This window comes from Delphinus delphis, chromosome 5 (genome assembly GCF_949987515.2).
Source record: "Delphinus delphis chromosome 5, mDelDel1.2, whole genome shotgun sequence".
Classification (NCBI taxonomy): Eukaryota; Metazoa; Chordata; class Mammalia; order Artiodactyla; family Delphinidae; genus Delphinus; species Delphinus delphis.
The window spans coordinates 47,153,022-47,165,386 of record NC_082687.1 but is presented as its reverse complement, the minus strand read 5'-3'; the positions used below and the strand labels follow the sequence as shown (position 1 = coordinate 47,165,386).

The window sequence follows — 12,365 nt, the reverse complement described above, 5'->3', positions numbered from 1 at the left end:
TTATTTGTGGCATTCAGGCTCCTTAGTTGTGGCACGTGGGCTCCTTAGTTACGGCATGCATGTGGGATCTAGTTCCCTGACCAGGGATCAGACCCGGGCCCCCTGCATTGGGATCGCAGAGTCTTACCCACTGCACCAGCAGGGAAGTGCCCCAAAGATATATTTTAAATGACAGTTTTGTTTTTTATAATATGTAGTAAAATATGGTATAAAAAGAAAACCAAAAAGGTTCATAATTTCCATGTTTACATGACTCATTTTGATAACTGAAAAAAAGCAATCCAAGAAAAGGCGTGTATGTACATGATAGAAAGTTTTAAGAGAATAAAAATGCTTTCTACATGACAGCATCCCACTACTTACCACAATATCTCCAGACACTGCCAGATATCGTGGGGGAAGATAGCCCCTAGTGGAGAACCACTGTTACAATTGTTTTATTTTCCTGTACTTTTTCTGGGGGTGGGGGAGAGAGCAAGAAGTTTGGAAATTTCAACATCTGTAATATATAAACTTTCAATTAATTCTGCCACTTTCACTAGAGTACTTTTTTATTTTTTTGGCTGCACTGTGTGGCATGCAGGATCTTAGTTCCCCAACCAGGGCTCGAACCTGTGCCCCCTGTATTGGGAGCATGGAGTCTTAACCACTGGACCGCTAGGGAAGTCTAATGCTTTCATCTATGTTTGGTGGCCCCCAAGTCAAAAACCATCCTATTTTGCCCTTTTCAAATAATATACCTTTAGTCTTCCACCAGGAGAAAAGGAAAAGTTACCTGATGCATGAGAGTAGGACAGGGATTTGGTGGTCTGTTCCTAAGCTGGCTTTCAACGAACCCTGCTGTTTTTGACTCCATTTTTACTCACACTTTCCAAAACATCCCAGGCCCTTTGGTAGTTATGCATTGTAAGTCAGGTAGCAGCATGGCTTTCTAAAAGGTCAGCCTACATTTCAGCTGTCTCACGTGTGCTGAGTCAGTTACCACTGTCGTTTGCTTTCTGAAATTCCTCAATTTATTGCTCTTTCCTTTTACTCTCTGTCCTTGTGGGTTTCTCCCTCCTGCCCACCCTTCCACCGTCCCTCTCTCCCTACCTCCTTCCCACCTTCCTTTCTCGTCCCTTCCTCCCTCCCTTTATAATTTTTTACATTGGATCTCACAAGGAAGCAGAGGTGAACATGTTTAATCTACACGTTTAATTCTCCATCTTGAACCCACCAAGTTCAAGAATAGTTCTTCCACTTAAATTTTAAAACTTGGAAGTTGTGATTTGAGAGAGAAGGGCCAAGAAAGGAAATAATTTTTTATTTCTTCCTGTAAATAGACATTTCCTTGATGAAATTAATGCTATTTAATGTTACAGCTTAACTATTTTTGTCTCTTAGGAACTGGCAACATTAAAGTCTCAGTTAAACTCACAGTCTTCTGAGATCACCAAACTACAGACAGAAAAGCAGGAGCTGTTACAGAAAACAGAAGCATTTGTAAGTTAATTATTTTTTTGTTCTCAAAGGTAGTAAACACAAGGTTGGAAGGTTATTTATCAGCCACTGTGGAAAAGAAGCAAATTTGTCAGATAGCACCTTCCATTCAGGTTATCCGTTAGCCAGAGTTCCAGTCACATAGGCTTCTTGGCCATGAGGACAGCCATATTATAGTCAGACTCACCAGGTCAGTTTAATCAGTTATTCACGGTTCATTTTGTTGGTATTTTATATTTCATCCCATCTTTGTCTCCTTCATTCTAACCTGGCAGGTTTTCTGCTGGTATAAAATTGTCAAAAACCTTGTTGGTGACCCATGCAATTCACAGGGTTCCAAGCCATCAAGCAAAGTTCTCCTGGATCCCTCCTGGGGAACCACATTTCTATTCCAGCTTCTACAGAGATGGTTGATTGTGTCCATGTGTTACACGAGTAACCGCTTCACAAATGGTTGTCCAGCCACACCCCTGATGTTTCAGTAGAACATGCTTTGTCATTTATTGCAATAGGGATAGGCTGAGAATCTTCTGAATCTTCAAGTTCTGATTCCCTTTTCTTAACAGTTCCTCCTTCAGTTTATCTCTGTCCTCTCACATTTTACTATATGCAGCAAGGAGAAACCAGGCCACACCTTTAATGCTTTGGTTAGAGGTTTCCTCAGCTAAATAGTTCATCGCTCACAAGTTCTGCTTTTCACAACACTAGAACTCAATTCAGCTAAGTTCTGTGCCACATTATATATAACAAGGATCACCTTTCCTCCACTTTCCAATAACATGTTCCTCATCTCTGAGAGCTCACCAAAACCTTTAACATCCCTACTTCTACCAGCATTCTGTTCATGATGATACATGTTTTCACTAAGACCATAGAAGCTTTCTCTATAGAAAGCTTTATGAGCCCTTACTGGAATTACCTTGAATGTCCATATTTCCATCAACAGTCTCTTCAAGCTAATTTAGACTTTGTCTAACATGAACCTCAAAATTCTTTTAGCCTCTACCAGTTCCAAAGCCCCTTCCACAGTTTAAGGTATTTGCTTAACCCAGCCTTCCTCATACTCTGATGAGAGCTGATGCCATGCCACTCCTGACTCAGCCTCCCGCTCCACTGAAGGGGCAACTTATCTGTGTAGGGAAAGCACTTTATTGTGGGTAAATACATAAAGAATTAGACTTTCTGTTATTGGAGAGAAAATTTCAAAATAGCTAGAAAATTAAATCATCTTTGGAATTTCATTTTGATTGTAACTGTAAAGAAACATTTGTTTTTCCAATTTCTACTTTCAGGCAAAATCAGTTCCTATACCAGGAGAGAGTGAAACTATAATAGCTACAAAAACTACTGATGTAGAAGGAAGACTGTCCGCATTATTACAAGAAACTAAAGAATTAAAGGTTGGTTTTGGTGAAACTTTTACTCATTGCATATTATATGAAATGAACTCCAGGAAATTTGATTTTATTTCACTTAATTTCTCAAATCCTTAGATTTATGAAGAAAGTTAATGGAGTGTAATTTTATCTCACAATACGTCCATTCCTATTTGGATGACTAAAGGTGGCACAAGTGAAGGGGTTTTTTTTTGTTTTGTTTGTTTGGGCTGTGTTGGGTCTTCATTGCTGTGCACGGGCTTTCTCTAGTTGCAGCGAGCGGGAGCTACTCTTCGTTGCGGTGCACAGGCTTCTCATTGCAGTGGCTTCTCTTGTTGCAGAGCATGGGCTCTAGGCACGTGGGCTTCAGTAGTTGCAGCACATGGGCTCAGTAGTTGTGGCTCACAGGCTATAGAGCTCAGGCTCAGTAGTTGTGGCACACCGGCTTAGGTGCTCCGCAGCATGTGGGATCTTCCCAGACCAGGGATCAAACCCGTGTCCCCTGCATTGGCAGGCAGAGTCTTAACCACTGTGCCACCAGGGAAGTCCCACAAATGAAGATTTTTAAATGCCATTTCAAACAGTGGTATTAAATATATAAAATAAGAATGTATATGAATGTACTTTGAAAGTAAAAACATAGATTTTAGTAAGAGTAAAAAAATAGTTAAGTTTGCTTATCAATCTTTAATCACAGTAAGAAACGAGGAGTATAGATTTGGCTAATACACAAGCCACCTGTAGGTTTTCCATAGGCTGAGGAACACAGGCATATTAAATCCTGCCAGCCTTTTGTGTGACAGAGAAATCAAAATAGATAACATGAAGAAAGGAATGAGGTAACAGTAATAAAAAAAAGATAGGAATTAAAACATGGAAAAAGGAAGATAATGTGTGATTTTGCCTTTTGGATTGTAGTCAAATTTTTTTTTTTTTTTTTTTTTTTTTTGCGGTACGTGGGCCTCTCACTGTTGTGACGTCTCCCGTTGTGGAGCACAGGCTCCGGACGTGCAGGCTCAGCGGCCATGGCTCACAGGCCCAGCCGCTCCGCGGCATGTGGGATCTTCCCGGACCGGGGCACGAACCTGTGTCCCCTGCATCAGCAGGCGGACTCTCAACCACTGCGCCACCAGGGAAGCCCAAATTATTTTATTTTTAAACCATTGATTTTACTTGAAGCTGTTTTTCTTTTCCATTTAATTGTATGTGTGAAGTAGGATAGAATTTTATTTTTAAACTTCAATTCTAATTCTGATGCTAACTAGGCTTCTGTTATAAAATGTTTTATGTCTTTATTTATCCCTCTGATTATCTGAAATGGTAGGATTTTTTGAGGAATAGATGATTAAAACTATTTTTGGTTGTTAAACTCTATTTTTTACAGTAACCATCTTTGATGTATAGCCTAACATAAATTCTCATGTTACTAGATGAGTGTGTGTGTGTGTGTGTGTGTGTGTGTGTGTGTGCGCGCGTGTGTTTTAAACCTCCTGTTCCCCCAACCCCTAACCCCAAATTCTTCAGACTAGACAAGCGCAGCAATTTATCAAAGAAAGAACATGTTTGTTAAAACCCTAGGAGAGTGAATACTAATTTTAGATTAGTGATTTTCACCTTTCTTTTCCTAGAATGAAATTAAAGCTCTGTCTGAGGAAAGAACTGCTATTAAAGAGCAGCTGGATTCATCTAACAGTACCATTGCCATTTTACAAAATGAGAAAAACAAGCTTGAGGTGGACATTACAGATTCTAAAAAAGAACAAGATGATCTCTTGGTGCTGTTGGCTGATCAGGATCAGAAAATATTTTCATTAAAGAATAAACTCAAGGAACTTGGTCATCCAGTAAGATTGCATTGTTTCCAAAAATGATTTATATTGCGTTTCTTTATGATGTATTTTTAAATATTGTACTGTGACATGGGAATGTTGTGCCTATATATCGATACTACAGGCAGAGATCTGTAGGTACGTGAACGTGGTATCATCTGCACCGCTCTTATGGTATTCAGTGAATTGACTTAAGACACAGATTAGATGCAGTTTCCAGCGTTTGTTAACTGCTCTCTTTGGGGCTCTGAGCCTAGAAAGTGAATTGATTTGATTGCTCCTGTGGTGACAAGACTCTCACTATCCAAATGTGTCGTCCTCTTTTGCCATGTTGATTCAGGTTTGTGTGTAGAGAGGTGTAGCCATCTGGCAGCAAGTTAACCTATGTATCTCGTGTCATGTTAACAATGACAGGGATCCTTGAACATTAAATCAAGGAAATCAGATGGCCTGTAATCTACTTTAATTTCTGGAATAAAGAATGTATCAACAGAGTAGATATCATTATGTGTTGAATGTGAAGTGAGCAAATCCTCAGTGTTAAATGTATATATTTTCCCTTTAGGTTGAAGAAGAGGATGAACTTGAATCCGGAGACCAAGATGATGAGGATGAGGAAGATGAAGATGACAGCAAGGAACAGGGTCATATCTAGCTTTACAATCTCTAGGAATGATAGGGGTTACATTGTAACTTTGAAGACGGAGTCTTAAGACAGTGCTTTGGTTTGCCTCCACAGGAAGTAAAGATTTAGAAACCAAGTGGCAGACATTCACTAATACAACTATTGATGTATTTTTAAAATGAAGCCACCACCCATGTTGATAATCCTGTTATTCTGACTTCATGTAGAGCACACATCTTTTATTGAACTGGACTATCCCAAAATATAATTTGCAAAGAGCTTCAGACACCAAAAATATAATATTTTCAGGCATGTGGTGGCAATGCTCTTTGCCTTTAGTTCATTGGTTGTTTATATAAGTTCTGTATTTGTCTGCTATTTTTACTTTTCAGAATTTGTGACTTTAAATACTAACACGATTGATTTAATGTGTGTTGGAATCACTGTTTCTAAATTCAGTATTGGAGTTCTTAGCTAATGATTTCCTTTTAAAGGAATGGATTTACTTAAAGGCAAGATAGCATTATTCTGGGGGATAATAGATCATCAGCCCTCCATCCAATGTGACTCCTAAGGTGAGTAGGATAGGACAGTGTAGAATGAGTGCCTTGACACTTGATATGGCTGCATTCTGTACCTCAGTGAAGAAGAAGGATATTAGCACACAGTGAAGAGGAGGGTGTTTCTGAGAAACTTCTGCAACAGTGTATCAGCATGTGTTTGGTTTTGGTTTTGGTTTTATTTTTAAGCTAAACATTAAAACAGATTACAAGTTAACAGCGCATACAGCTCAGAATTAGTATTATTGTTTGATTATTATAAAACATATTATGTTCCTAGTTTTACAAAGATCCAAACTATGGTTTATATAATTTATTGGCATTTTTGCTGAATAGGTTTAAGTCAGATAATAGATTTTTAAAAAGCAATGAAGCAATGTGTCAAACTTTAATGTTTTCGTAATAAAAATAGATATTATGTTCACCTAATCCCTCGTCATGGTTCCCTTTTTTAGATTTTGAGAGTAGTAGTCTTTGTACAAGATGAGGCAGAGGGAAGTGGTGAAAGGAGTCCTTCTCTTACTAAAGGACTTTGCTATAACTGCATGATAACAGCAGTCTTATCATTTACAGCCAATAATTAGGATTCCTTAGATCGGAGGGGGCTAATTGGAACAAAATCAGAAGTTGGAGAAGGGTTTGGATGTTTCTAAATTTAGCATTGGAGTTCTTTCTTCAACAATGATTTACTATTTAAAGAAGTAGGCTTTCTTAAAGGCAAGACAGCAAGAGTTGGGGCATTATGTATATCATCTGCCTCCTGGCTTCAGGAATAATTTGAGCAGTCCACTAAGGGGCACAGACTTTTGAAAGAAGTATCTTCACGTCTTGAAAGGGGAGATGGCTGTGTGTTACAGAGCACCCGTGAATACTGCACCGCGCCCCTGCCTAATCCCACCGCTGCCATGCCATCCTGAGATGGCATCTGCCATCAGAGAACCACATGATTTTTACTGGACCAGCTCAGACCGTGTGAAGTTTTCCTAAACTTGACACCACGTAGTGAACATTTCAGGCTAATGTTACAAGGATAAGGAAAAATGTGTCAAGTAAGAGTAGTACTTCCAGAAATAATGGAATACCAAAGATCTTCAGAAAGAAACATCTGCAAAATCAGTGATAGCTTGCCAAAGTTCAGTCACTCAGGCTGGCTTGGAGTAGAGAAGACACAAGAAGGCCTCAAAGCTGCACAGTCCAGCCTGGAGCCCAAGCGGACACCTTCCTAACATAGCTATAGTTTTTTGGGGTTTGTTTGTTTGTCTGTCTGTCTTTGCCTGGATTGCTTCTGGAGCCTCCTAAACTGGTCTCTGCGCCCCCAGTTGGTTGCCGCCTCTGCAGGCCATCCTCCATATTCACTACAATAAGCTTTCTGAAACGCAGATAGGAGCCAAAGAGATTGCAGTTGCCTACTGTCTGGAGCCCTTAGCCATGTGGATAAGACTCTTTGTGCTCTACCACTATCTAGTTTAGCTCCCTTCAAGTATACTTTAGAACCATACCAAGATATTTGCCATCATGGCATACATCCCGCTTTTTCATTTCTCACTTTGCTTTTGCACGTGTTCTTTCCTCTGCCCATTTGTCAGCCCTCACATTAAAGGCTATTTCCATGTATTGAGAGCTGTAACAGTGGAGCAGTCATGAAGCACAAAGCATATTTGTCCTTATTTGAAGTTTTATTCAAGTGTAGTTTACACTTCTAGCACATTGGAAAGGAAAGAATAATCATCCAAGGTTACTACAAAAGGTAAAAGTAACAGCTCACATTTTAGAGTCTTAAGTTACTACTTTGAAATTATGCTGAGAGAAGATCAAACCCTTGTTTGAAAGTTTTGTGGGTTTTTTTTTGTGGCCAGGTAAGGGCCTCATAACGTTCATCAGAACGAAAATCTTTACTGTTACAGCAAAATGTATTAATTCATTCAATGAATATTTACTGAGTGTATAATGTGCTGAGTACTGCTTGTAGGCACTGGGGATATGAATGAGACAAAGTTCCTTCCTCATATAACTTACGTTCTGGAGGAGAAAACAGTAAACAAGTACATAAGCCCATGTCAAATGCTTTGTAGCTTCTGGAAGGGAGCTTGCATTAACCAGAGGAGCAATTAGATCTGATTTGTATTCATAGATTACTTTCTCCACTAGGTCGAGAATTGTCTATGGGGAGGAGGCCAAGAAAGAAAGCCAGGGGACTAGGTAGGAAGCTATTGGCCCCATCTAAGCAAAAGCAGATGTAGTTCAGACTGCACTGTGGGGGTGGAGGTGTCTAAAGTGGTAGGATTTGGGATACATTTTACAGGTAGAGCTGAGCGGGTTCGTTGATGAATTGCATGTGTCTGGGGAGTAGAGGAGCAAGACAAGAATTAACTCCTGGGGGAAGGCGGGAGGAACAGGTTTGGGGTGAGATCTAGAGTTGTGTGTTAGGCTTGCTAAATCTGAGACCCAAGTAGATAGATTTATACTAATAGATGGATGTTCAGTAGGCAGTTTGGAGCTCATTTGTGTTGGAAAAAATAGAGATGGAATTTAAGTCCACCCAGTAGGATAAGTTCTTATGGGCAGTGAGTGTAGAGAGAAGGCAGCCAAGAACTGAGCCTTTGGGCAATTCAGCCTTCAGTGGTGGGGATGGATCTTAAGAAATATTAAATGAGTAACGAAATAGTCTTACTCCAGAGCAAATTGGAGCCTTGGAATTAAGGGGAAAACTGAGCAAGCTCTGACCTTTAAACTGATTTCCTACTGCAATTTTGGAAAATGAAAACTTAATTCTTTTCAAACAGCTTTAATGAAACACATTATTCTATTAACGTAGACTAGTTCTTTACTAGTGAACCTAATTAAACTGGGTTTTTTTGTTTGGTTGGTTTTTGTTTTTGTTTGTTTGTTTTGAGGAATCTGTCTTCTAACCAAATAGAAGATATTTATCTAAATAAAATATCTGTTTACGATTACATTATATCCTTTGAGAGGTTTTATTTTAATGCAAGTTATTTTATCAAATTGTGCCTTTTGTGGGTTAATGACTTGCTTCCCTTCCAGAAACTCTAAAGTTATTCTTGCAGTTTTTCTATGTCTACAACTCAGAAACTTTAGGATTTTCTATAACCTTTCAAAATGAAAATTAAAATGTTTCCAGAGAGGGCTTCCCTGGTGGCACAGTGGTTGAGAGTCCACCTGCCGATGCAGGGGACACGGGTTCATGCCCTGGTCTGGGAAGATCCCACATGCCACGGAGCGGCTGTGCCCGTGAGCCATGGCCGCTGAGCCTGCGCGTCCAGAGCCTGTGCTCTGCAACAGGAGAGGCCGCAACAGTGAGAGGCCCATGTACAGAAAAAAAAAGTTTCCAGAGAGAAAAACATTAAGGTATGACACATATCTATCTTAAATGTGGTTTCCCTTCCTGCGGATTGACTCATTTTGTCTAGACATAGGTTTTTCCATATTCATTCTAAGCAACCGTGACTAGTTGTTTTAGTTTGAAAAAGCTTAAACATTGACCTTACTACAGTTATATGTTACTCTTGATTTTGCTCCTTACAAAAACATGAGACCACTTTGTAATTGTTTTTCTACTGTGAGAATGTAAACAAGTGAGTCCCAGTATCTACTTTGCTAGTCTTTTTTCAGCTCTGCCTTTTAATTCTAGATTTATTTAAATAAGTGTATTATTCTCTGAATCTAGTGGGTATCTAAAAGGGTAAAGCCATTTTGTAACTCTTAACAAGTTCTGTCACCCCTCTGTGACATTTCATGCCAATACCCTGTGAAATAACTTGTTGCCTAGTATCAGGGAGAAGGTGAGATGCAAACTAGTTGCTGTGGTGGATATGGAGTGGAACTTTCTGATTCTTTTTTACCCTCGTGTTCTAGACCCAAAATGAGGTTGCATAAATAAAGCCTGTAAAAAAAAAATATATAGGCAACTGTTTTGCAGCAAAAATGATTAGCCTGTTTAAAAGCAGGATGAGCTGAATAAAAGCTTAAGTATTACCTAGGTTTCTACACTGCACTACAAATTTAGTGGCTTAAAATAACACACATTTATTATCTCCCTAGTTGGGTCAGGAGTCAGGGCACAGCTTAACTAGGTCCTCTGCTTTTGGTCCCAAGGCCTCAATCAAGGTGGCAGCCAGGCTGTATTCTCATCTGCAGGCTCAACTGGAGGAGGATCAGCTTCCAACACTCATTCACGTTGTTGGTAGAATACATTCCTTACAGTTGTAGAACTGAGGGCTTCAGTTTCTTACTGGCAGTTGGCGGAAGTCTGCCCTCAGCAACTAACGGTCACCCCTAGTTCCTTGCCTCATGGGCTCCCTCAACATGCTTGCTGACTTCATCAAGCCAGCAAGGGAAAGCTCTAGCCCCAGTCAGCCAGCAAGACTGTGTTTTATACATAGTAATATAGGGACTTCCCTGGTGGCTCAGTGGTCAAGAATTCGCCTGCCAATTCAGGGGACATGGTTCGATCCCTGGTCCGGGAAGATCCCACATGCTGCGTCACAACTAATCCTGCAAGCCACAACTACTGAAGCCCGCGTGCCTAGAGCCCATGCTCTGCAACAAGAGAAGCCACCGCAGTGAGAAGCCCGGGCACCACAACGAAGAGTAGCCCCTGCTCGCCACACCTAGAGAAAGCCGCACACAGCAACGAAGACCCAGTGCAGCCCAAACTAAATAAAATTAAAGTAATATAATCACAGGCGTGACATTCATCACCATGCTGTAGTCGATTGGTTAGAAACAGATCAGGTCCTGCCCACTCTTGGGAGGGGATTACACAGAGGCATGAATACCAGGAAGTGGAGATCATGGGATGCTGCATACTTTTGTTTTCTTGAACCGTGTTTCTTCTTCTTTTTTTTTTAATTTCGGCTGCGTTGGGTCTTTGTTGCTGCGCATGGGCTTTCTCTAGTTGCGGCAAGCAGGGGCTACTCTTCATTGTGGTGCCCGGCCTTCTTGTTGCGTTGGCTTCTCTTGTGGAGCACAGGCCCTAGGGCACATGGGCTTCAGTAGTTGTGGCGCATGGACTCAGTAGTTGTGGCGCACGGGCTTAGTTGCTCTGCAGCATGTGGGATCTTCCCGGACAAGGGATCAAAACCGTGTCCCTTGCATTGGCAGGCGGATTCTTAACCACTGTGCCACCAGAGAAGTCTCCCAAGGATACTTCTTGTTCATGTTCGTGTCCTTAGCATGTCATCTGTACTCTGCCCCGAATCGTCATTCCAAGACCAACACTAAAGAAGCAGGTTCTTCCTCGGACAGGCAGGTCTCTTGGCAAAGGGAAAAGAGAGATGACAGAACCTCACGGTGGCTCTTAGAACTTCTGCTTAGAAGTGGCATCACTTTCATTCACATTTCAATGGCCAAAGCAAGTCATGGCCAAACTAATGTCAATGCAGAGTATAATCCTTCAGTGGGAACAGGCCTGAGAGGGAGGGACAGTGAATCACATGTGAAAGTATAACCAGTAAATGTTAGTGTCCTTCACCTCCATCTTTTCCCTTACTGATCCTGCTGAGGAAGATGGTTGTAGAGCATGAAGAGGCAGTGTAAGACGTGGTTAGTGGTTAGGAGTCTAGATTCTGGAGATAGACTGCCTGAGTTTGAATCCTGACTCTGCCACTTTCCAGCTGTATGGCCTTGAGCAAGTTATTTAACCTCTCTACGCCTCAATTTCCTCTTCCGTGAAATGAGACTAATAATAGTATCTATGTCATAGAGCTGTGGATTAAATTAGTTACGTATGTAAAGTATATAGAACAGTGCCTGGCACGTGGTAGGCCCTGTATAATTGTCAACTGTTGTTGCTGCTGCTGTTATTGTTAGTATTGAAGGAAACCTGGCTTAAAGTCAAAGGACTGGATTTAAAATCTCAGCTTATTCTAGGTCATTAGACTCAAGTGACTTGAGGTCACTTATCCTATTACTGACCTTCAGCAAGTACCTTAATCTCTTAGTACTGATTATTTCTTCATCTGTAAAATTGGAATAACATTCATTTCTAGAGAGGCTGTGTAGAACAGCGGTCCCCAAATTTTTGGCACCAGGGACCGGTTTCATGGAAGACAGTTTTTCCACAGGTGGGGGCAGCAGTGGGGGGAAGGTTCAGGCGGTGATGGGAGCGATGGGGAGCAATGGGGAGCGGCCGATGGCGCTTCCCTCGCTCACCTGCCGATCGCCCTCTGCTGTGCGGCCCGGTTCCTGACGGGCCACGGACTAGTACCGGTCCATGGCAAATGGGTTGGGGATCCCTGGTGTAGAACAGTGAGTAAAAGCATGGACTCTAGAGCTGGGTTACTTGGGGTCAGATTCCAACTACACCACTTTTAAGCTGTGTGACTGTGGGCAAATTACTTAACCCCTGTGTGCCTCAATTTCACTACCTGTAAAATGAGATAGTAATCGTACCTTATGTTCATAGGCATATTATGGGGATTAAGTGAATTACTAAGAGTTAATATATGTAAAGGTGTGAGAACAATGCTTGTAACTG

General features: G+C 41.1%; 1 protein-coding gene across 2 annotated transcripts in view; it reads left to right on the top strand.

The window, feature by feature from the left end:
• USO1 (USO1 vesicle transport factor) overlaps nucleotides 1–11,959 on the top strand; it is a 97,408-nt gene extending 85,449 nt beyond the window's left edge. For both annotated transcript variants that reach the window (XM_060012359.1, XM_060012358.1), the window contains 4 exons: nucleotides 1,384–1,482; nucleotides 2,772–2,879; nucleotides 4,484–4,699; nucleotides 5,250–11,959. In XM_060012359.1, coding sequence (XP_059868342.1) covers nucleotides 1,384–1,482; nucleotides 2,772–2,879; nucleotides 4,484–4,699; nucleotides 5,250–5,339 — 513 coding nt within the window. In that variant the 3' untranslated portion in view covers nucleotides 5,340–11,959. The remainder of the gene's footprint in view (nucleotides 1–1,383; nucleotides 1,483–2,771; nucleotides 2,880–4,483; nucleotides 4,700–5,249) is intronic.
• Nucleotides 11,960–12,365: the final 406 nt, after the last annotated feature.